A 25,537-nucleotide genomic window follows, 5' to 3' on the forward strand; every position below is an offset into this window, starting at 1 on the left:
CAGTTATTTTGGTTGTATTTGTTATTTCTAAAAATGGTCTTACCTGATTCACAAGGTTGCACTCAAATAGTGACCGTTATTGGCCATTGTGATTTGTTTTTACAGACTGGGACCTCTGTCATTTGGTGTCTGCATTCTTCAATGCCACCTTTTATTCTGGTCATCAATTGTTCAATCCCCACAGAATAACTATTTGTTACTGTTATAACCTAAAGCAAATCAAATGTAGACAATACTGATTACACTACTAGGCAACTGCTATCGCAACTATACTCAGCTCAGGCCAAAGGGATCCTGAGAATCTTCACTCTTGTTTCAGTATAAAGACTGCGGACTTTTACTAGTCATGGCAAAAATCATATTTCTGGGGCTACACAATTTAGCTTTGCCAAATTAAAGATGTACGTGGCAGAACATGGTAGTGCAACCTGAGCACTGCACTACCCCCTGACCCCACTGACCAGGGTGCTGGAGGTGCAGGTTGCAGTTTTGGGCTGAACCTGGAAATGGTGGAGCTGGGAGATCTTAGGGCCAGCAGTTATGTTCTTCTCTATGCTGCTGGTCTGACACTAGCACTTCTGTTCTGCTTGCAGTAAGACTGTGCCTTATCTCCAGACCTGAGCACTGATCTGTCAAGAAAGGAGATCACCTTGCAAGTCCTAGTTATTGGGTGTCTGGTTACAGGGCGAGGATAAAGATGCTTTAGAGAAAGAAACAAAGACTTAAGCTCTGGTTCATCATCACTTTACCCTGTGTCTACTGGTTGTTGGAATAAGAGTGTACATTGGAGAAGAAAATGCAATTCCTGGTCTGTTCCCAGCTGTCACTATTTATCTCTTGCTTATTTGTTTCTCCTCTTTTCTCTTACCCAAGTATATCCGTTTGTCATGTGACACAGACTCCGAAACACTCTATGATCTCATGACCCAGCACTGGCACCTGAAAACCCCTAACCTTGTAATCTCTGTCACTGGGGGTGCAAAGAATTTTGCACTCAAGCCCCGGATGCGCAAGATATTCAGCAGGCTGATCTACATTGCACAGTCCAAAGGTAAATACCTGCATATGTGTCTGTATTACTTTATTGCTGCATAATACTGTTGGAGAGGTAGCAGCTCAAAGGGTCAGCAGGGAAGCAGAGCATTTGGTTTGTTTCTGCTTGGCTGCTGCACTTGGGGCAAATGTGACCTAACAGTTTGGAAGTAACAGGGTTCAGAGCTAGTCATCAGGATGCCCATGATAACATAAGGTAAGTTGTGTAGCATATTGTTTGTGTTTAACTGAAGAATAAATGCCTCTTCTGAGGTAAGGTCTTGAGAGGCGATTGGGTTGTTGTATCTTAGAGGTAATGCATTAGGAGGGTGGGTATTCCACTACATTCTCCCAGGTTATTGCATGTTGTCCCCAGGGGCCTGGATTTTCACAGGAGGCACGCATTATGGGCTGATGAAGTACATCGGGGAAGTGGTCAGAGACAACACCATCAGTCGGAGCTCAGAGGAGAACGTGGTGGCTATTGGCATAGCAGCCTGGGGCATGATTTCCAACCGGGCAAGTCTGATTCGCAGTGGTGATAATGATGTAAGAAATGTGTATGCGTTGGTGGGGAAAAAAAGAGGAGGTTCAGCTGTCAGTTATACAGATTCTGTCTTTGACTGACTGCTGCTCTCAGCAATAACAGTATCCATGCCAGGCTGATGCTATCAGCCATGTGATGACTGACTTGAGTGGTCAGTCAAGCTCCACTTGTGTGTTCTGGTAAAGCAGAGCTCAGCAGAATGCTTTCCAGTGCAATGTTAACGTAAAAGCATGTCTGTCTATTTAGCCTGATCTACTGTGACCTAAACCATTCAACCTGGGACCAGCTTTTTCTCAATGTATGTAGCAGTGAGATGAAATATGAGGTGCTATTCCCAGAACAGGAGGAAACTAAAGCCTTCTCATGGTCAAGATGGTCTCCTGGTGGGGGGACCAGCATGTGTTTTCAGCTGTGGGCTTAGTGTGTCTTTGTGGAAGTTCAGCTGTTCTAATTTCATATCTGGCAGAGTATTGGGGAATAAACTCTTCCATGGTTATTCTAGCTGCTGCGAAATCCCTACACAGTAGCCTGTAGTGGGGATTCCCATGAGCTAAGACGTGTTGTACCTGCTGCTGCTGTTATGGATCTTGCTCATCAATACTGTTGTCCTGTCTGTCAGATACCCTTGTCTTTTGTCCACTAGATGTTATAGAACATGTCTAAAAACCATCACGCTAGATAGAGAAAAGCAGTTTAGTTCACTGAGGGCTCTAAGGAGGTTTGAGGGTTGAACCAGGTGATCTCAAGAGGTCCCTTCCAACCTAAAAAATACTGTGATTCTGTGAGGTGTTGAAAGTAAGTTTGCCACAGATTTAATGTTTCTGGTGGCTGAAGGAAGCATGCATGGCTTAACAGGATCTCTGAAAGGACTAAACTGTTGCAAATAACTTCTACTATTCCATTGTCTGAGGTGAAGTTATGAGAGGTTCATTGCAAATCAGGCCATTCTTGTAAAGAAAAACTTTCTCTGCAAATATTTATGCTGTGCTGTTCTATGGGGTTTCTTTCACTGTCTTCTGCTGCTGTTGGGACTGCCAGTGAGCAGTGTCTTGAGTCAGGAAATCCAGACTCCTAACTAATGAGGAATAGTTGGTGGCTAGGGGTTCGGCTGTCACTGGTTTGTCATTGAAGGCTTGTGCATGCTCTGCCCTTGGTTCTCTGTTAAATGCTGTGCTTGTGCTTCTAGGGGTACTACTTGGCCCACTACATAATGGATGATCTCAAGAGAGACCCCCTGTATTGCCTGGATAATAATCACACCCATCTCTTACTGGTTGATAATGGTACCCATGGGCATCCGACGATAGAGGCAAAAGTACGAACTCAGTTAGAAAAGTACATTTCGGAGCTGGTGATCCCAGGTAGGTGTGGGTGTCACGTTGCAGACCTCCTTCTCCTTAGACCTTGCCTGCTTTGGGGCTGATGCACAGTGATTTTCTGGGAATAAAAGAGTAGTGGTAGCATCCCTTGGATGCTGAGCTGGAAGGGATGTGTTAACTGCGTTGCATCTTGAGCACTTTCAGGAACAACCATGCTTCTTCAGAGCAATAGCCCTCCCCTCATATTCCTTTCTGTACATGGCAATAGTCCATTGTGGGACACAGCAAATGATCCATTTCAGCCATACAGCCCTTCCCTCCCTTCCTGCTGGGCTATATGTTGGAAGCTGACCCATCTACATATTTCCCACCTGGCACTGAATTCCAGGTAGCTGAAGCACAACTACACAGGAGCTGAAATTAGGCTTTTTCCAAAATATTAATTTGTGAAGGTGATAGATCCATCTGAAACCCGCTCCTAAATCATTTCTCTTTCAGCTCCTTCTTTGCCAAAAAGGAAAAAATCACAACCCTTGTCAGGAAATTCTTAGTTAAAGAGTTTGGGTTTTTGTGTACCTCAGCTGAAGCCTACTTGCTGTTAGTCATGACGAAGCACCCAGAATCATTGTGAAACTTGGTATGTCTCTTAAACACTAGCTCCTAGATTTATGGAATTCTTAGCTTTTCTTTAAAATTAAAAATGTGAAGTCAGAGGTTCTGAATCTTCAACTTGTGATAAGAACCTTGCACCTAGACTCAAAATGGTCAAAGCAGTAGGTAAATGGGATAAAATCACTTTTGGGGGACCTTGGAGCTAGTAAAAATTACGATTGTGAGGAGGAAAAAAGCGTCTGATGGAGAAGGGTGTCTGAAGCCAGCTATGCAAAATGTCAGGCAGAACTGAGTTTTCATTAAAATAAGGAAAAGCTATTAATAAATTTGGCAAAATCAACAGTAAACTAGTACTGGAGTGTCTGCATAAACTGATTGGAAAGCCTTTCATTGTACTCAGGAAAAATAAGTTGTTCAAACTGTGTTAATGGGTTGAATCTTTTTCCCTTTTTCTTTTGGCATGTTTCACAGAATCTAATTATGGTGGGAAGATTCCAATTGTGTGTTTTGCCCAAGGTGGAGGGAAAGAGACTTTGAAAGTAAGTTTATTTCTTTTACTTGTTTCCAGGAGTGACAGGAGGGTCATTGCTCTAATATTTAAGACAGATTACTCGACAAGCAACATGGTAAGGTAGCCAGTCATATTATTTACTGAAGCTTGCCCAGCACTCGCTATAAAAAGACCTTGCTTGCAATTGCATTTAAGCTTATGAAGTTTGTTTCAGTCAAAATTTTCTTTGCAAAGTTTCTACCGCAGTCTGACATCCTGGAAAACTTTTGGCTGGGACAGTTCAGTTGTCTCAATTCTTCCATAACAAATCCAGCACAAAAATGTATGTTTCTTGTGTTTATTTGAGCAGCAATCAGAAGAGTCTTCATCAGCTGTGTAGCTCTTTTTATACAAATTTGCCTAAACTTTGGTTTGGGAAAACTTGGCTTGCCCATGCTCAGTGGAGATTAGTGCTTTCTTGTAATATACAGGGAAGATCAGCTTGTGCTGGAGATACTCCAGCTCAGAGCTTGCTTAAACTGACTTTTGATTGCTGCTTCTGAGAACTGTGGGCTGCACCTAGTTTAAATCTAGGCAGCTGAGTGAGGTGGGAGGGCTCTCCTGACTCTGACCCTTCTAAGCCTAGAAGGGGAGAAAGCAGGCATCATCTTCAGATAGATGACCGGTAGGAAGAGGATGAACAGAACAGGGGAGGCAGAAAGATGTTTCTTGAAACAGGATGCCTAAGTAACACTTAGGGAAGGGGGGAGAAGAGGTGACTTCTAGATCTGTCGCAGTGTTAAATAACAGAATTGTTACTTCCCCCTTCACCTTGCAAGAGTGACAATGAGTGGCCTGAATTGAGGAGGGTTGGGACTGAGGGAGCAAAGGGACCTGGCACCAGGGAATTCAAAGTGAGGGAATGTGCTGTCAGGCTGTGTGGGAAGGGAACAGTAACAGTGAGGATGAGATGGCTCTGACTAACAGCAAGAAGAAGAGCTGACACAGCATGGGCTGAAGGACCTTGAGAAGGAGCTGGGAAAGGGGCTGGGTTTTTTGCAAGAGGGTAGGATACAATGAGGGGAGTATGTCAGTGTTTGAGTCAGTAAAATTGAAGCAGGGTGATATTTATAATTACCTTTTGAAGATGTGATCTTGGTACCGCCTGTTCTGACCAGAGCTATGCTGTTAATATTGAGGTTAATCAAACTGGTTTGCCTGTCAGGATGACAAACAATGTGAATTCAAAGCACAGTCTCTGTTACCATTCATTGGTAACATTAATCAATTAGTCTGAACCACTCCATGAAATTTCAGATCATTATCACAGCCTCCCTGTATGTTTCCTGGGTGTTTTGGTTCCATTCACGTGATTAATTTTAGCTTTGCCCACAAGTAGATTGTAGATGAATACAGATGCAGAGCTCAATGGGTTAATCAGAGGTCCCAAGATGAAACTAAAGCATCCATTTGGGTTTCAGAGCAAAGCTTTTCTGAAAGTGACATGTTCAATATACCCATCTCTCCTTTTAGTTCCAAATTAACAATGTTTAAGAGAGGATTTGGCCATCACTGAAGGAGCTGTTTCTATATGCTATGCAGTGTAGTTTCTTGGGCAGCCTTGTGATGACAGGTATATTATGGAGACCTCAAACCCACTGTTAAGAAATTGTACATAATGCAGACTTACTAGCTATCTAATCAGAATGAATAAACGGCTTTTTAAATCAAATGCATAATTCCTGGCAAGAGGTTCCTCTGAAAAGTAACTGGATGATAGTTCAATTAAGGGTTCATGCCACTGTCTTGGCTATTTATCAGTTTTACTAGTACATGGAGACATTCATGTCTGCCTTCTCACTCATTTGTAGGTGAATCCATCTTCTCAAGGAGTAAATACAGTCTCTGATCAGGCCAAACTGACACAGCAGGTTCCATGCTATGGATGTCTGCCCTTGCCATGTCTTGATCTTAGCAGTGTTGGCCAGGAGAAACTCCCTCTTTCTCAGCTTCTGTGACTTGTGTGTGATGACAGGAATCAGCTTTAGCAGAGGAAAAGCAAAACTGTTTGAAATGTCTGTTTTAAACTCCCTGTGATGTAAAATGTGCACTTCAGCTGGACCCTTCGTAAGAAAACCACTTTGATCTAGTTGGTAAGAATCACAGAATCATAGAATCATTTAGGTTGGAAAAGACCTCCAAGATCGTCAAGTCCAACAGTTAACCTAGCACTGCCAAGTCCACCGCTAAACCATGTCCCTAAGCACCACATCTACATGTCTTTTAAATACCTCCAGGGATGGGGACTCAACCACTTCCCTGGGCAGCCTGTTCCAATGCTTGACAACCCTTTCAGTGAAGAATTTTTTCTAATATCCAATCTAAACCTCCCCTGACACAGCTTGAGGCCATTTCCTCTTGTCCTATCACTAACTACTTGGGAGAAGAGACCAACACCCACCTCACTACAACCTCCTGTCAGGTAGTTGTAGAGAGCGATAAGGTCTCCCCTCAGCCTCCTCTTCTGCAGACTAAACAACCTCAGTTCCTTCAGCTGCTCCTCACAGGACTTGTGCTCCAGACCCTTCACCAGCTTCGTTGCCCTTCTCTGGACACGCTGCAGCACCTCAATGTCTTTCTTGTAGTGAGGGGCCCAAAACTGGACACAGTATTCCAGGTGCGGCCTCACCAGTGCCGAGTACAGGGGGACAATCTAGTCCTGCTGGCCACGCTATTCCTGATACAGGCCAGGATGCTGTTGGCCTTCTTGGCCACCTGGGCACACTGCTGGCTCATGTTCAGCCGGCTGTCGACCAACACCCCGAGGTCCTTTTCTGCCAGGCAGCTTTCCAGCCACTCTTTCCCCAAGCCTGTAGTGTTGCATGGGGTTGTTGTGACCCAAGTGCAGGACCCAGCACTTGGCCTTGTTGAACCTCGTACAACTGGCCTCAGCCCATTGATCCAGCCTGTCCAGATCCCTCTGTAGAGCCTTCCTACACTCCTGCCCAACTTGGTGTCACCTGCAAACTTAACTGAGGGTGCACTCAATCCCCTCATCCAGATCATTGATAAAGATATTAAACAGAACAGGCCCCAATCCTGAGCCCTGGGGAATACCACTTGTGACCAGCCACCAACTGGATTTAACTCCATTCACCACAACTCTTTGGGTCAGGCCATCCAGCCAGTTTTTAACCCAGAGAAGCATATGCCCGTCCAAGCCATGAGCAGCCAGTTTCTCCAGGAGAATGCTGTGGGAAACAGTGCAAAGGCTTTAGTAAAGTCTAGATAGACAACATCCACAGCCTTTCCCTCATCCACTAGGGGGGTCACCTTGTCATAGAAGGAGATCAGGTTAGTCAAACAGGACCTGCCTTTCATAAACCCATGCTGACTGGGCCTGATCACGTGGTTGTCCTGTACATGCTGCGTGATGGCACTCAAGATGACGCTGCTCCATGACCTTCCCTAGCACCGAGGTCAGACTGACAGGTCTGTAGTTCCCTGGAACCTCCTTCTAGCCCTTCTTGTAGATGGGCATCATATTTGCTAACCTCCAGTCAAATGGGACCTACCTGGTTAGCCAGGACTGCTGATAAATGATGGAAAGTGGCTTGGCAAGCTCCTCTGCCAGCTCCCTCAATACTCTCGGGTGGATCCCATCTGGTCCCTTGGACTCGTGTGTGTCTAAGTGGTGTAGCAGGTTGCCAACCATTTCCTCTTGGATTATGGGGGCTTCATTGTGCTCCCTGTCCCTGCCTTCCAGCTCAGGGCCTGGGTACCCCAAGAACAATGAGAACAACTGGTCTGACTATTAAAGATTGAGGCAAATAAGACATCAAGTACATCATTCTTTTCCTCATCCTTTGTCACTATGTTTTCCCCCGCATCCAATAAAGGATGGAGATTCTCCTTAGCCCTCCTTTTGTTGCTAATGTACTTATAGAAACATTTTTTATTGTCTTTTATGGCAGTAGCCAGATTAAGTTCTAGTTGGGCTTTGGCCCTTCTAATTTTCTTCCTGCATAACCTAACAACATCCCTGTAGTCCTCCTGAGTTGCCTGCCCCTTCTTCCAAAGATCACAAACTCTCCTTTTTTTCCCTGAGTTCCAGCCAAAGGTCTCTGTTCAGCCAGGCTGGTCTTCTTTCCTGCTGGCTTGTCTTTTGGCACATAGGGACAGCCTGCTCCTGTGCCTTTAAGATTTCCTTCTTGAAGAATGTCCAGCGTTCCTGGACTCCTTTGCCCTTCAGGACTGCCTCCCAAGTGACTCTGTCAACCAGGCTCCTAAACAAGCCAAAGTCTGCCCTCTGGAAGTCCAAGGTGTCAGTTCTGCTGACCCCCCTTCTTATTTCTCCAAGAATTGAAAACTCTATCATTTTGTGATCGCTGTGCCCAAGATAGCATCCAGCTGTCACATCACCCACAAGTCCTTCTCTGTTCACAAACAACAGGTCCAGCAGGGCGCCTTCCCTAGTTGGCTCACCCACCAGCAGTGTCAGGAAGTTATCTTCCATACACTCCAGGAACCTCCTAGACTGTTTCCAGCAATAAAAAACATCTTGCTTTTGTCGTGGACCTGCTATCCAATTGACAGGAGTAGCGTGCTCACAGTTTTGATGGCTCCAGGTTGATTTTTTTTCTGTTCTGACGAAACTGTCTCTTCAGATAGCTAATAGATGTTCTGTCTTTCCAGTGGTTGTTGATAACTTGCATTGACTCCTTTTGTACAATTTGTTGGCAGACAGCTTATATTCTGGTGACTGTGTTCTCAGTAGTAGTGATGCAAATGAAGTAAGTGTCTCTTGTTGTGGTCTTTGCAACAGGAGGGCTAATGGACCTTCCATCATTATTGTAGTACCATTTTTTTTTTCCTGCTGATAAGTCACCTACAACATTGCTGTGTGAGAAGTCACATGAGTACCTACTTGGAGACATTCAGTAACATTGGAGTTCGATGTTCTCATGATGCTACAGAATTGATCTCTGTGTAAAAGACTGCTGCTTTCATCTCCAGCAAATAAAGCCAGGGTCCTTGTACTCAGCTGTAGTGTTACTTGGGAAATGCTGTGCCATCAACGAGCAGTGACTGTAGCTAGGCAGTGTTGTAGTGTGTCCTGAATGTCATTTCCACTTGGCAATTTTCCTGATCTGCTAGCCAACTCTAAAATTTGGCAAATGGTGATTCCTGTCCCTCAGTTTCTGTGAGGCTCTTCACAGCCCTCTGTCATTAGATGAATGCTGTTTTAAAGAGTTATCATTGGTAAGGTGTCAGTGGGTAGTAATAAAAATACTGCTCTAGACCACGGGTTTCTGTTTTTCTTGCCCGAGTCAAACCTAATGATCTCTAGGCTTTCTTAGTGAATTGTAGGCTCTAATAATACAGTGATGCTTCAAGTGATCACCTCTCCCTCTTTGGCTTCCTAGTCTATCAATGTGGCCATCAAGAGTAAGATTCCCTGTGTTGTGGTAGAAGGCTCTGGACGGATTGCTGATGTTATCGCTAGCTTGATGGAGGCAGAAGGCACTCTTGCTTCTTCATGTGTCAAGGAGAGCTTGCTCAGATATCTGCCTCGCACCATTTCAAGGCTTTCAGAAGATGAGACTGAAAGCTGGATCAAATGGGTAAGTGTGTGCTACGGCAGGGAGCTAGCAAGGCTGAAGGTGGGAGAAGGGCAGAGCAAACAGGAGGTCGGGAGCAGCCAGTGACTTCTAAATCCAGGATGTTGCTATCTGGTGATACCTATAGGATGTGCTGGGCTCCTTGCTATGACTTATCCATGAGGCGTGCATTTAACAGGATTTAAAAAAGAAAAATTCCAAACTCTTCTATTTTATAGGGATTGGAACAAAAGGGGCAGAGAATTGCATTTTTCTGGAAAGGCACCCCATATCTGGGTTTAGGTCTGGGCACAGGAGAGCTAAGGGTACATGTTTTGTAATGGTCTGCTCCCTGAATGCTTGCAATTCCTGCTGGATGTGTCTCTTGGCTCATGCACTGGTTGGTGTCACAATTCCCTTGCATGCTTTGTGAAGGTGGAGAAATTGGATATTTGCCGAATTGTGCCTTGCACTGCTAAATCCTGCTGGATTGCTCAGGGATAAAGGGTTATCACTGCTACTCCATGGACTTCCAAATTTTAGTGAATCTACTTCAGTATTCTCTCATTTGTTCCAAAAGTTTTTCTCTGTCTTCCTGCACCCCTTAAGATACCAGGCAGGTCAAATTTCCCTTACAGACTAGGAGCGGGGCCTTTAGGACTAGCAGCTTACTTGGTCAATATTTTGTCACAGTGGCATCCCTACACCTTCTCCATTGGGACATTATTGCTAAATAAAGTGTTGACTTACTAGTACTATGTACATGGGATGCAGCTGAAAGTACAGCACTGTACATGCACCAGCAAATTCTTCTTTTGCTTTTCTCTACCTCTTTGACCAGAGGTAGAGTCTTCAGGATCCCATGAGTAACTGTTTATTACAAGAGTGTTTTCTGGAGACTGGGGAAACTGGAGAACTAAGGAGAGCGTCTGCTATCTTGGGTTGCCTGGGCAAGTCTCAGGAAACTGTTATAACTCTCTGGTTACCTGACCTTCAGATGGGGACCTGGTTTTAGGTATACTTCTGCTATCCTTAATAGGAACACAGGAAAATGGAGCTCCAGAAAAGTCTTAATGTTCTGTTATTTTTCAGAAGCCTTAGTTCCAATAGCACTTCAGTTCACTGAACAATCCATTAACTTGAGTTAATTGAGTTTCTCAATTAACTGCCCAATGCTTTATCCTGAGGCCTGATTCTGTTTTCCTCTCTTCGTTAATTATCTCCTACCCATGCTCACAGTGGGGAGCAGGGAGTGGTGAGTGATTGCATATTCAAACCTCAGTTGAAGTTCATAATGGGGGATGGAAAATGTTATACTGCTTCCTGTACACTTAAGGCCCCTTCTTTCAGCTTTCTGCCCCCTGCCCTTAATTCCTTTATTTATTTTAATTTTTTTTTTTTTAATGAATGTACCATTGCAACTTGGTGTCATGGTTTAGCCCCAGCCAGCAGCTAAGCACCATGCAGCCGCTCACTCACTCCCCCTACCCCAATGGGATGGGAGAGAGAATCAGAGGAGTAAGAGTGAGAAACACTCCTGGGTTGAGATAAGAACAGTTTAATAATGGAAATAAAGTAAAATAGTAATGATAATAATAACAATATAACAATGATAATAATAATAATAATATACAAAGCAAGTGATGCACAATGCAATTGCTCACCACCCACCGACCGATACACAGCCAGTTCCCAAGCAGCAATTGCTGGCCCCCGGCCAACCCCCCCCCAGTTTATATACTGAGCATGACGTCATATTGTATGGAATAGCCCTTTGGTCAGTTTGGATCAACTATTCTGGCTGTGCCCCCTCCCAGTTTCTTGTGTACCTGGCAGAGCATGGGAAGCTGAAAAGTCCTTGACGAGCGTAAGCAGTACTTAGCAACAACTAGAACATCAGTGTGTTATCAACATTATTCTCATACTAAATCCAAAACACAGCCCTATATGCCTGCTACTTAGAAGAAAATTAACTCTATCCCAGCCGAAACCAGGACAGTTATTTTGCAGGCTCTGGAGAGGAATTCAGACACTCAAAGTTTTGTGTGTATTTTCTTTGAAATAAACAAAGCAAAGCTTCTGGTATTCGAGTTTAAGCAGCTATTGTTTCTGGCAAAGCATGAGTCAAATCTCTTGGTCAGAGTTTGGCAGAGTGCGTCTGTGGGACAACTTGCACGTTCCACTGGGCAACCTGCTTCACTTGACCCTGTTTTGAGCAGCACGCTTGGACTAGATCTGCAGAGCTATCTTCCAACCTCAACAATTTTCTGCTTCTGTAATAAGAAGCTTGCAGGAAAAAGGGCAGAAATAGGGCATGGCCTTATACAGAGACAGTCCTGCAGAAACCGCATCTGAACTTGCACTTTGATCCTGGGGGCTGTGGTGTCCAAACATGAAGAGGAAGAACTGCCCTCTGAGCAGACTGTGAGCCTCTGGATTCCAGAAGGAGCTCTGCACTGGGGAGTGTGGAGCTGCTGAAGGCAGTTTTCTCTGTTTGGTCTTCCACTGAGCTGCCTTGGAGTGTACCTCCTTCTGTAGTCAAGAATGGCTAAGACTATTTGTTTTCTATGTGCTAGAATGCAAGTAACTTTATAAGGCTTTGTTATGTGAGAAATTATCTCTGGTTTTGACAAAGCACAAGGAGGTAGAAACTGTTCTCTGATAAACTGCTAGACGTTCATTGAAACTTGTGCTGTCACAATGTTTTTTCTTTATAAGTAGTTTCTAATTACTGAGATTATATCTTTTTGCTTATGATGTTCTGCATAGGGGAATCACAGTTATTTGCTGTATGTTCAGAGGGTAATTAATCTTGTACTTTGGTGACTTTAAAATAAATCTCATTATCTACTTCTATCTGGACTTGATTAAATTTTAACTGTATGTGGAAACAGGACTGAGAAGTAGCTTTGCTATGATATGATGGGAAATTTCCTTTAAAGGTGCTCTAGGAGATCAACTACTAAACAGCCTAGATTGCTTTGAAATGGAACTTTTCCTTTTTGTAGATCAAAGAAGTCCTTGAGAACCCTCATTTACTGACAGTTATCAAAATAGAAGAAGCTGGAGATGAAATTGTGAGCAATGCCATTTCTTTTGCCCTGTACAAAGGCAAGTAATTGTTTTTCGGGAGGGGTTTTGTGGTTTGGTGTGTGGTTTTTTTGTTTTTTTTTTTAATAGATGGAAAAAAATGGCTATTTATTTTCTAGAACAGCCTTCCTTAGAGTAGTGCCATCTCTCTAGAGATAAGCTCCTGCCACAGTGTGGAGCTTGTCTTCATCTGAAGTGGTGTGGACAGGCTAAAGCAGCATCAAGGGTTCTGTTAGCGTGGGTGAGATCAAAACTCAGTCCAGATAATTGGGAAGGCATTTAACAGAGCTTTGGGGATGCTGGAATAGCATCTATGAGAGTAGCACACAAGTATGCAACACAACAGGGAGTCAGGAAGCCAAGCAAAGGATCTTTTCTGGTTATACTGCAGAATTGGATTACTCAGCATCCTGCAGTGTAAAATCAAGTATCTTTTAGTATATATGTGGATTGAAGAGGTTTGACCTGCTTTCAGCAGGGACAGAAGTATCCAGTTAATTAACAATCAGTGCAGGGCTGCTTCCCAACTCTTTCAAATCTCAGTGACTTACTACCATAAGTGATTCAGACCTGGGCTCTCTGCTACTCCAGCGAGCAGAACTGGTACTCAGTGAAGGTTTCTGGGCTGACCTAATTTTCCTGTTTGTGCATGGAGAAAGACTATGAACGTTACAACTTCTCATGACACTTCCTGTGTAGGGCCCCATTGGGAATCCCGCAGAATTTCTTTTGTGTAGAGGATACAGGAGACTGAGGAGCCTGAAGGAAATGTTGTGCTGATTTTGGTTGATGAGGTGCTCCTAGCAGCTCATTTGTGGCCTATGTTGACCATAGATATGTCTCTCAGCCTTCAGCATCCTCTAAAACCGAATCGGGAAGATGTGTGTGAGTCTCGGGAAAGACGCTTGATAGGGGTCTTGTCAGGTATAGTGTGAAAAGCAGAGATGACTAAGTATGCCAAGAAGCTCTTCTGTCTCTGGTCTTTTACCTAGAGGATTGTTTCTCCTCTGCAGCTTTCAGCACCAATGAACACGACAGAGATAACTGGAACGGGCAGCTGAAGCTGCTTCTGGAGTGGAACCAATTGGACCTGGCCAGTGATGAGATCTTCACCAATGATCGAAACTGGGAGGTACAGACCACTTCTCAGCACCCCAGCCTCTGTGATGATAAGTAAGAGTGTCTATTCCTCCTTGCACTGACATCACTGATTGCAAAGGTTACCTGCCCATGCCAGAAGTACTCTAGGCCATCCAACAAAGGCAACTGCATACAGAAAAAAATGATTCTGATGAAAACGTGGCAGTATGAAGGAAAATGTGGCAGTTAGCCATATGTGTCAGGCCCTTAGATAAGCTTTATATGTCTCACGTGCTCCCTAATATTTGTTTTTCCATTTCTTCCTAGTCTGCTGACCTACAGGATGTCATGTTCACAGCCCTAGTGAAAGACAGGCCCAAATTTGTCCGTCTCTTCCTGGAAAATGGCTTGAATCTGAGAAAGTTCCTTACCACAGAGGTCCTTAGAGAGCTGTACACAAACAACTTCAGCAGCCTGGTGTTCAAGAATCTGCAGATCGCAAAGAACTCCTATAACGATGCACTCCTCACATTTGCATGGAAGATGGTTGAAGACTTCCGAAGAGGTCTCAAAAGAGATGACAAAAATAGCAAGGATGAGACAGAGATAGATCTTTCAGTAAGTAATGAACAGTTTGATTCCACTGTGTGTCTCCTGAAAGAAAAAACAGAATTTATGTTTTGTTTCTGGTATAGCAGGATTTGCTTTAGAGGTCTCAGCCTTGTTTTATGTTTAACATACTGCCCCATTTTACAAATGCACATAACGGTCATTTAACTACAAGAAAAATGGGTGAGTTTGTTAGGGTGTTGAGTTTAAAATATTTTCTATTAGAGCAATCAGTGCTCTAGTTAAGCTTGTAATTTATGCCAGTATAAATTCAGAGTTTGGTACAGAGGTGCCAGCTGGGCATGAGGAATTTGGACTCATATTTTGGTACAGACTCTTGTATCTTAAACCTTGCTTGTTGCAAGGGTGTGAAGCATCTTCTGGACTTTATTTCATTGTCAGTTAGAACCAGACTTAGTTATCACAGCACAGCAGGTCCAAACATCCGATCCAGATCTGAGTTTCAAAGCTGGAGCTTGGGCGTCAGATAGGAAACTTTTGAAATCAGTTATTGACTTCAGAGATGAAATGCAATACATGTGACATTTGGGGGAAGCTTGGTTTGAAAATGCTGGTTAGCTTTGGGAGTTTACACCAAAGCCTGTGGTTCTTAAAAGTTTTGTTGCTCAAGAGTCATTTTCTGGTGGCTTTGCCATCCCCAGGTGCTAATTGCTTTAACGCAAAGAAGATGGCCGTATAGAATTCCTCTCTGTTTAAGTTTCTGTTGAAGTTCAGGGTCTTGCTTAAACACAAAAGGCATATTGGTATAAAGTTAGTATTCCTTTTAGAGGATGTTAATCTGTGTTCTCACAACACAAAGTCAAGATGTGAGTGAGGCTATCTGAACTGCATGGGTTGAAGCAGAAAGTGACTTCAACCCAAATGCCCTTTAATGCCAACTTTAGGAAAAACAGGGAGGCTGATTCTTCCATATCAAATAGGAAAATATAAGGTTTAAATATACATATAAAATATAACCTAACTTACATTAGTGTGTGACAAGCACCAGATAGCTGAGAGAGGATCAGTGGGCTGGCTATAAAAGGAAGAAAATATGAAAACAGGAGAGTGGCTGGCTAGGATTTGTTCCAGTTGAAAACAGTTTGGTGAGCTTAGGGCTGAGGAGTTGTTACTCTTTCTTTCAGGATGAGTGTCCTATCACAAGGCACCCGTTGCAAGCTCTGTTTATTTGGTCAGTTCTTCAGAACAAGAAAGAGTTGTCTAAAGTCATTTGGGAACAAGTAAGTTGAATTCTCCTTTATTCCTCTTTACAAACAGTACAGTGGTACTCCTTGTCTTTGGTTTGTAGGCCTTTGAAGGCTCTGGATCCATCTTCAAACACAAAACCACAAGAGGTAATTGCTAGATGACTCTGTAAGTAGGTTTAATATTACCCATTTTGTGTTTGGGTGTGGATTTCATACTTTACTTTCCTATTGTCATGTGTGAGTCAGCAGTCCAAGCTAGTGTTTACCTATAGTTGTATGTTCTCATCCATGTTCAAGCTTGGATGCTGAGTTCCCCCCCATTCCACAATATGAGTGTGTTCTGATTCCAGGTATTTGATTGAAATCTATTTCTAATTTTGATTAGACAGTACATTTAGTGATGATTGTATCAAATACATAATTCACAATCTGTAAATGTGAGGCTAGTGCAAGCAAAGCTAATGGATGCTCATGCTCACGTTGGTCTCCATGTCTGAAACAGAGTGCTTCTTCCCTGTATGTGTGGATGTTCTGAATGGAACGGACTAACACAGTCTGGGCAGTTCTGGGTACACCCCACTGATCCAGACTGGTGTACAGTGTAAATGGCAGTGTAGCTCATGACAGAGCAGACCCTCTTTTGTGAATCTTCAGCCAGAGATGCAAAGCTGATATGTAACTATTATATGCAAGACCTTTTCAGACTGGTCACAAAGTTGTTACCAGTACACTGATGGTTACTGTTTGTTTTGTGGAACTGGATCTTCATTTGCCAGTCTTGACTCGGAACTGAGCAGCTGCAAAAAAAAAGGGGGATAATTTTTAAAGCATATATCACATTCCCTTTGCAGAGGGCTTTGCATGACTTAACTCTCTCTCCATAGACCAGAGGTTGCACTTTGGCAGCCCTCGGGGCCAGTAAGCTCCTGAAAAGCATGGCGAAGGTGAAGAATGATATAAATGCTGCTGGTGAGTCTGAGGAACTTGCTAATGAGTATGAGACAAGAGCAGTAGGTAAGTGCCTTCTTTAAGTCCTTTAGAAATTTAATAGGAGGGGTCAGAGATCAGGAAATTGTTTCTGTTCTTGGAACATTACTTGTTTTAATGATCTCTAGGTCTGCTGTGTACCAATGATTGCATAGTGATGTTTTTATTTTGTGCAAAGCAAAACTGATAACCCTGCTAGTTTTGTTCAGCAAAATGCAAGGCAAGATAATTCATTCAATTTGCCTGAAATGCTGCCCAGAAATTCAGCCTGAATTTTAAAGAAGAGAAATGACATGTCAAAAGGAAGTAGAAAGAAAACTTTATTTAGAAAACTAGATATCCAACATTAAATGCTTCCCTTTAATGTCAAAATGTGTTTTTACTGCTTGGAAATCTCTTCCACACCATCTGTTCCCAGTAGAAACTGCGTGTCCTGTCTGAACAGCTTGCCTCCAAAAGTGGGTGTTATGGGTTTTTTTTGGGGGAGAGAATTCCTTTCATTGGGAAGAAAAAACTACCTAGCTCTAATGGCAAGGCTGAAGAAGAAGGGTGCCCAGAAATAAGGAGGAGAATGTAGAATGAGAGAAACTTTCTGCATGAGTGCTGGTAATACTCAGGTTGAGAAAAGCCACCCTTCAAATTTGCAGGAGTACTTTTGGGGCGTGAGAATAAATTCCAGGTAAAAAGTGGATTGAATTCCTAAATTCTGGACTGCAAAATCATACACATTCTGTATTCTAAGATGACAAGCAATACTGTCGCTCATTGAGAATGCAGATCTAGCCCAGTTATTTTTCTTCCTTTGTATGACCTTCAGTTCGTCCTATTGCAAGGACTGTCAGTAATTCAGAATTGAGCCCTGCATCTCATAGGCTGAACTGACCAATAGTTTCTTGTTTAATGAGGTAATGGGTGACAGGAGAGCAGAGGGACCTTCTTTTTTTTTTTTTTAGGACTTCCATTCCATGAGCAGGCTGATGTTTCCTCAGTGTCTAGTTTTCCTGCAAATTATTCAGAGAAACATGCAAGTGAAAGCCAGCACAGTTGGCAGATACCATGGCTGGGTTTAATTTGTAGCACCCACAATTTATAAATTCAAGCTTACCTGTGGTGCATCTTGTGGAGCAGGACCTTGGTTTCTAAACTTGGGAGGAAATACATTACAGTGTTGCCTCTGGGCTTTATTGCAGGTTATAGCCTTGTTCTCTTGCCTGATGCAGAAAACAATGGATCTGTAACTGCATTGCTGCCTAGCAATCTGCTGTCATCACCATAAGTCAGATTAGGTGACAAAGTGCAATAACCGTGCAGATTGAATAGGGAAACAACAGAAATGTTGCTGGAAAGGGCTTCTGGAGGCCTCTAGTCCAATCTTCTCATTGAGGTAGTGTTACCACCAGGACTAAATCAGTTCAGTCATGGCTTCATTTAGCCAAATCTTGAAAATCTCCACAGATGGATATTGTTTTATTGCTCCTAAAAGCAGACCATGTTTGTTCCTTTTCTGGGGGTCATGGAGACTAGATTGACCTGTTGAACTTCTGGCTTTATTGTTATTTGTGTGTATATCAGAATGACTACAAAGCTATTTCACTATCCACTAAGGAGTGGCACAAGGCCATGCTGAAAATATCTTGCTTGTTACCAGAAAGTATCTCCTATTTCACAAGGCGAAAACTGCTTAAATAGACTTTCTTAAAGGTATCTGCATCCCTCAGGTCTGATTATTTAGCAAGGCATTTAGAAGTGAACAGGTCCCATTGGAGTCTGTCTGTCAAGATCTATCTGCATATTGCAGTATATGTGGTAATACCAGCTGAAAGTATTGCTGTATTTTTGCATCCTTGCAGTCACGGTGATGCACCTGTTTCTGAAATGCCTGGGAAAATGCACTGTAGTAGAGAAGTGAATCTAGTGAAGGCTGGTGTGTTTTCTAGAGGCTGGATCATTCTTCAGGGCAATGTGCTCTGTCACAGATACACCAACAGAACTGCCTTTGAGTGGGAAACATCCAGAGCTGGAAAGGGAAATAATTTTTCACTCTATGTGCATTGTTAGTGGCAAAAATCTTTGGGCAGAATAAGATGCTCGTGACTCTTCTAAAACAACTGTTTCCTAGTGAAAAAGCATCAGATTCTGCCCTTGTTCAACCTTACTGTTAATATGATATACTGAGACTGACTATAACTCATTAGATCAGTGCTAAATGAATGAAGAGAAGATGAAACAAGCAGATATACTGAGTCATTTGATTAGGAGAAGTTCATACTTTTTACTCAATTTTTTAGTGCAGAACTGAACTTAATGTTGTCTCTGTGTGAGCTGATTTAGTATTACAGTTTTCCATCCAGACATGAATTCTGTATGGAAGTGTAATACATGCAAGTGGGGTTGTAAAGCATTGCACACGTTGTTTTACCATGCTGAAAATGTGGAAAGAGTTCTTGTATCTGCATGCTTCAATATTATAAATGTTATACTTTGGAAGTCACTGAAGACAGTTGCATCCAAGTTGGTGGGAAATTGAGCCTGAAGTTGGAACTCAGTGGGGGCTGCCTCTTTCCTCCAGAGCTATTCACTGAGTGCTACAGCAATGATGAAGATCTAGCTGAGCAGCTGCTGACCTATTCCTGTGAAGCCTGGGGAGGGAGCAATTGTTTGGAACTAGCAGTGGAAGCTAAAGACCAGCAGTTCATTGCACAGCCAGGGGTGCAGGTAATGTCAGTGAAAAGAAGGTGCACAGATTACTGTAACTCTTGTGATCTGGGTAGCTTAAAAAAAATGAATATTCTTGCTGTGAAAATGCTACATCCACATGAACAGTCTGTGAAAGGCCAATGCTCAGACACTGTCCTCGTGGAAGTGAAAGCCTGCTGGCAATATTTCCCAGCCCTGTGAACACTGAGCTTTGCATGGCGGCAGCGTAGCCATGTCCTGCAGCATGCTCACAGAACCAGCATCTGCAGTGCTGTGAAATGCATCCTAGAGAGCACTGACTGTGGCTGGTGGGGGACAGGGTGTGTGGCTCCTCTTCTTGAAATAGGAGGTGGCTGATTTGCCCACAAATGCTAACTCAGGAGGGGAAGACTTGATTTAGAGCTGTAAATCATAATGAGCTAGATGATGAAGACTGCCTGAAGTGACTTCTCCCTTGGCACAACTCCTATGTGTGCACAGTGTGGATGTACTGCCCAGCATAAAGTGCCTTATAAATCAGGGCAAGTCCTGCTCAGCCTCACTTTGAATTCCTCGTCAAGTAGAGTGGAGGATGGCTGGACTAAGGAACCAGCACACTGTTACTGATGCAGAAAGCTTTCTGTATTGTTGAAACAGGAATCCCAGTTATTTTGATTGAAATGTCAAAGTTGTTTTTTTCTAAATCAAATGTTCTCTAATAGCATTCCTAGCTTATTTTGTTGCTGCTGGAATAAATGAGGATATTTTCTTCTTCCCTGCAGAATTTCCTTTCCAAGCAGTGGTATGGAGAGATTTCAAGAGATACTAAGAATTGGAAGATTATACTGTGTCTGTTCTTTTTCCCTTTAATAGGCTGCGGTTTCATCTCATTCAGGTAATCAACTGGCTTCTCATTAGCAGAAGCATAGCATGTCATAGAATCATAGGGCAATTCAGGCTGGAAGGGAGCTCTGGAGATTATCCAGTCCAACCTGTTGCTCTCAAAGCAGGGTCAGCTAAAGCAGATTGCCCAGGACTGTCCTGTTGGGTTTTGAGTATCTCCAAGGATGGAGGCTCCACAGCTGCTCTGGGAACCTGTTCCAGTGTTCAAAAATCACTCTCAAATAAAGATATTTAATGGCTGAATGAACTTTTGACAGATCCCATCCTCACTCTGATCTGGAGTTAAGATGTGCCAATTTACTTGTGTGCCTGAAGTCAGTGGATGCAGAAGGGCATTACCTTTAAAGTAATGTCCTGTGCTAGACTTTGCACCTTTCTAATTTTCACTTTGACAAATAGCACAAATGTTTCCAGGCATAAAAGCTATGCTTTGAGACCTTTCCCCTCTCTTAATTCCTCAGGAAAAAGCCTGTGGAGAAGAGTAAGAAACTCTTCTTGTATTATGTGTCTTTCTTCACCTCCCCCTTTGTGGTCTTCTCCTGGAATGTCATCTTCTACATCGCTTTCCTGTTGCTCTTCGCCTACGTGTTGCTGATGGATTTCCAGAAGGAGCCTACCATCCTGGAGATGATCCTTTACGTGCTGGTCTTCATTCTGCTTTGTGATGAAGTGAGACAAGTAGGCAGCGCTTGCAAACCAAAAATGTTTAGTGCTAGATTAAAAGCTTCCCAGTAGCGAAAGGCAGTGCAGGCTGCTTCTAAGTTACAGGAAAACCACGTCTTTGTAGATATGTTCAGGCAACTCAAGGCACAATGGATATTTTAATTTTTTTTTCCCCTGATGTTTAATTCCTACTTACACCCCAATAGCTGCAGTGTCCATGCACCAACAGGAATGTGTATTGACTTTGAGGCTGTGTGGATAAACTGATGCCAGTGGAGATATTTCTGAGGAATGCTTGGCTTGGATTGCCAAAGCAGTTGAGAATAGAAGGTTAGATTTAACACATTTATCTGGATTTAACAGATTTATCTGGATGGATACCTCTAGATTAAGTGATTCCTGCCTTTCTTCTCCACATTCCACCCTGTTGGTTGTGGTGTTTTGTTTTTTTTTTTTTTTTTAAACCAATGAGCATCATTATCATTATGTATTTCTGTTTATCTTTTAATCATAAATACAGTTTTTGCTAGTTTCACATAGTCCCAAAGACCAGCTTTGGACTGGCTGCATTGCTTGTGCTGGTATGGTGTGGGAACAGTGTGCAGGACTGCCTTTATAGTCAGCTGCATAGTTGATATTCTTCTCACTTCATATGTCAGGGGACATATGACAGATGTTGGTTTTCAGGCAAGCTGGTCTCTACCAGTCAGTGTGCGGAATAGTGGGAAGATGCTGGGGAAATCAGAAGAGAAATGGGTGTGTGGTTTCAGTGCAGTGCTGCTTTCTGATTGTCCTGTAAGACATTAGTCTCTAAATGAGTGTTTGTGGGTGATCTGCTGGATCAGACCACCCTGCAACAATATTTCTTGCATGAGCTCAGATGACATGACTGAGTGTTGATGTTACTGTGCTTAACTTGCTGTGTGGTCTTTTTCCTTTCTAATAGTCAAGGTGGTACCCTTTTTAAGGCAACTTTACTTGCTAAGGAAAATGGGGGAAAAATAAAAGACTCTGTTGCAATGAAAACACTAATGGAGCGTTTGTTTCTGCTGATTTAGGTTCTGGTGTCTCTGGACCTGTCCTTGCACTTCCTGTGTGTACCCAGCAAAAGTCCTGGGAAAAGCCTTAGGGAGAGAAACCTTTTTTTCTTACCAATGTCACTATTTCTAACTACCCTGAGCAGGTAGAACAGCATCAGATCCCAGTAATCCCATTAATAGCTGGTGGCCAGACTGTACCAGTTTGATTGTGGGAGTGAAGGCAGCTAAAACAGAGGTGTTATTGAAGATTTAAAGTTATCTTAAGCCAGTGTCCTGGCTTCAAACCTATTTTATTAAGGAGCAGAATGCAGAGCAGTGTCCCAGTCCTCTAAGCTTCTCAGAAAACTTTCTCCCTGGCTTCCTCTAAGATTGGACATGCGTTGGTCTAACTCTGCAGTCAAAATAGTATCTGTGTCCTTAATATTTAAAAAAAAATAAGAGGAATGTCTCCGATTCTGTTTTCACATCAAAGGAAAAGTAAGAGTAACGTTGCTTGGGGTCCCACTATAGCTGCTGCAGTCAGATAACTCGTTTTGGGGAGAAATCAGCCCTCTGATTAGAGAGTGGTGTGTCTGTGGAGATGACAGCTACTAGAAAGTGTTCCAAATTTAAAGCAGGTTGTTCTGCTGTTCAGGAGAACTGAACTCTTTCTGAACCATAAGCCACTGGCTCAGGCCTGTTTTCACTTCTGGTGGGCCTAGAGAGTTTTTAACTAGCTGGAGCTACTTTCTGATATCCCATTTAGAGCTGTCATGGCAATAGTGAAATCGGAGATGCCTTTTTCCTGCTATCTTCTTAGCCATGTGGATGTAGCCTCCAGACAGGTGAGTGTATAGACTTGTGGGGTGTGCAGGAAAACACCCTTTTCTCAGAGAAGGAATCTGGACAGAACCTCTGTGCATGTTAACTCTTAGCCGTGGGAACTACTTGATATTTGAAGGACTGAACTGCGCTGCAGTGTCGGTTGTTCTCACCTGTTTACATGCATCTGCCTCTGTTTTCTCCCTTTCTGCTTTAAACTAAAACCTGTTTCCTTTCCTTCATCCACAATTGTGCCCTTAATAGAAGAGGCAACAGGCGTAAACCTGCTGCATTTAATACAGCTGTAGTGCAGTGATATGCTTATTTCTTTATGAAAGACATTTGGACCCTATACATCTAGTTGTTCACATAAAACACCAATTCACTGTCATGTATAGCAAGACAACTTATGTTTGATTCAGGGAGTTACTAGACAGAAACAACCCAACATCATGGGTGTCAAGATGTGCTGTCCTCACCCAGAGCTCAACCTTTGGTACTTTAAGTAGTAAGAAAGGTGTGTGTGTGTCCCAAGGTGCTGAAATAGTGTCTGGTAATATCTTAAGCCTGACATCTTGGTAGCTGCCACACCTGTCCATCACGTGGCGCATCCCATCATGTGAAGAAAATGCAACAATTATGGAACTGGAATAGCAAAGTGGCGCTCTCTACTCACAGCTCTTTCTGCATTTAGAAGAAAACTCCCCTCAATCTCTGTTTCCCATAAAAATACTGAGAGCAGAACTGCTTTCCTTGGATATGCCGGTTTTAGAGAGATTCACTCATCAGTACTCTACTCAGCTTTGTTATTTCAATGAAAATTAAAAAGAATTATGATTATGGACTTGGTCTATTTCTTCAGGCCTGGTGGAGGTTTCTCCTGGCCTTAAGTTACTTGTCCTAATGATCATGAGTCACCTCTGACTTGTATCTAGAAGTTGGTTCTTGTGCAAACTCTGAATCCAGGGTGCAGTACCAGTCAGTCTGGGAATGGGCAGAGATTCTCACTAGACTTGCAATTCAGAAATAGAGAGCCGGGTAATTAAAAGAATAACTTAAATCTGCATCTTTGATCAAAAGCATGTGTGGTGGTTACTTTCTGCTCTTTTTCCTTTCCAGTGGTACATGAATGGCAGTAAGTATTTCTCAGATCTGTGGAACGTTATGGATACGCTAGCAATCTTCTACTTCATAGCAGGGATTGTGTTCAGGCGAGTAGTATCTTTTCTTGTGGCCATGTTATGGTTTTGCTTTCTTTCTGGGTTTTGACTACAGCGTGCAATGAGATTTTGGGAAACAATGTGTTTGTGAAACTCCCTGTTCTTTATGAAGACCCCAATACTGCCAAGTCTTGACACTAAATCTTTAAAAACAAATAAACAAATAAAAGAAAGTGATTGGGGGAACATCTGCATGCAATATTTTCCCTTTTTTGTTTAATGGAAGTTGAGTCTATCCCTGAAATCAAGGACAAAATTAGGCTTTCCTAAACTCAGATCTTTTTGGGCCAGCAGGACAGTCCTTCTTAATACTTAGGTTGGCATGAGCATGTCTAGAAGATGATGTTTGAAATGGGCTTAGGTTTCATGACAGTGTCTTCAAGACTGGCTACATAGAATATATTAGGCAAAATTGCAGGGTAAGATGACCAATATCTCAGAGAGTCAGTAGTTCTTTGGGATTTTCCCTGGCTCCTATTATTGACTATTTAGTATGGTAAGCTGGACTCTTTGAGCTTTAGTGTGTTATATTTAAGGGGACTGTAATTGTACCTACAATAGTCTAACAGAATGTCATTAGCTCACATAAGCTGTTTTACAGGAATGGGTGAGTTAACAACCATGACAAAGAAATGATGGAAACACATTTTACAGTGTAATTGTTCAGTCAACTGTAACTTAGTTCTTGTTGCCTCAGTGCAGCAGAGTGGTCATTGCATGGATGTTTTTGGAGGGCTGTGGGAATAGCTAAAGGTACAAGATTTCCTTGCTGTTAATAGTTTTAGAGGGGAAGGGGAGACACAGCAATGATGTAGCTAAGATAGGAAGGCTGTAAACAAGGTGTGCATTAACCACTTCTACCACCTGTCATCAGGTGGGAGAGGGCATGGGGCCCTGGATAGCTGTGCTCTGTTTTCCAGTTACTCACTTTCCACTCCCCATTTTGGTGTATTTTTACCTGACTTCTGTATGCTTTACCCAATGCTTCTCTTCATTTTCTTTTACTGTCTCCATCAGGCTTCACTCATCTGATGAAAGTTCTTGGTATTCTGGGAGAGTCATTTTCTGTTTGGACTACATAGTTTTTACTCTGAGGCTGATCCATATTTTCACCGTTAGCAGGAATCTAGGACCCAAAATTATTATGCTGCAGAGGATGGTAAGTTTCTGGCAGCTATTCAAGAGAGTCTGAATAAATGATGTGACGCCTTGTTTTTCCTCAAGAGTGAAAATCACCACTGTTCTGATGATGGCAGCAAGTTCTCTGCTTCTCTTAAATCTGCTAAACAGGATTAATTAAGATTTAAATAGGACCTAATTAAGAGCAGGGCCTCTTTCTCTCCCTTTGCACTGGGAGAGCATAAAGATCAGGCTGAAGAACAGAAGAGGTAGTTTGTTTCCTGGCAGCTTTTGTCTTGCATGTCTCAAATGTTTCAGTGGTATGTTCCATCGGTCTTGTTGCTCACATGAGCATTCTCCAAACAAGGCAGTGATGATAAATGGTATAGGAGGAGGAGGTCAGTCTTTAATAATTCCCTGTCTTCTACTGCATCCATCACACAAGTAACTGCAGAAGCGGGTGGTGAGGATCCTCTCATGGAGTGGCCTGGCTGATTCTGTCCTTTGTAGCTGGAGGGGATTTTTGCTAGCAGACTGGGAA

The 25,537-nt window shown here is 42.9% G+C and overlaps 1 protein-coding gene across 3 annotated transcripts in view; it reads left to right on the top strand.

Annotated features, from left to right (window-relative positions):
• TRPM8 (transient receptor potential cation channel subfamily M member 8) overlaps positions 1-25,537 on the top strand; it is a 48,234-nt gene that overhangs the window by 11,802 nt on the left and 10,895 nt on the right. The window contains exons 5-19 of one of the 3 annotated variants that reach the window (XM_075710346.1): positions 874-1,051; positions 1,409-1,581; positions 2,766-2,940; positions 3,982-4,049; positions 9,427-9,624; positions 12,609-12,711; positions 13,704-13,822; positions 14,098-14,388; positions 15,525-15,620; positions 16,472-16,601; positions 19,144-19,289; positions 20,033-20,145; positions 20,615-20,831; positions 23,777-23,868; positions 24,895-25,036. In XM_075710346.1, the coding sequence (XP_075566461.1) occupies positions 874-1,051; positions 1,409-1,581; positions 2,766-2,940; positions 3,982-4,049; positions 9,427-9,624; positions 12,609-12,711; positions 13,704-13,822; positions 14,098-14,388; positions 15,525-15,620; positions 16,472-16,601; positions 19,144-19,289; positions 20,033-20,145; positions 20,615-20,831; positions 23,777-23,868; positions 24,895-25,036 (2,241 nt within the window). Of the gene's footprint in view, positions 1-873; positions 1,052-1,408; positions 1,582-2,765; positions 2,941-3,981; positions 4,050-9,426; positions 9,625-12,608; positions 12,712-13,682; positions 13,823-14,097; positions 14,389-15,524; positions 15,621-16,471; positions 16,602-19,143; positions 19,290-20,032; positions 20,146-20,614; positions 20,832-23,776; positions 23,869-24,894; positions 25,037-25,537 lie in introns of all 3 variants that reach the window. The other 2 variants (XM_075710347.1, XM_075710348.1) reach the window with 2 other exon arrangements.

Source organism: Pelecanus crispus, chromosome 5, assembly GCF_030463565.1.
Source record: "Pelecanus crispus isolate bPelCri1 chromosome 5, bPelCri1.pri, whole genome shotgun sequence".
Lineage (NCBI taxonomy): Eukaryota > Metazoa > Chordata > Aves > Pelecaniformes > Pelecanidae > Pelecanus > Pelecanus crispus.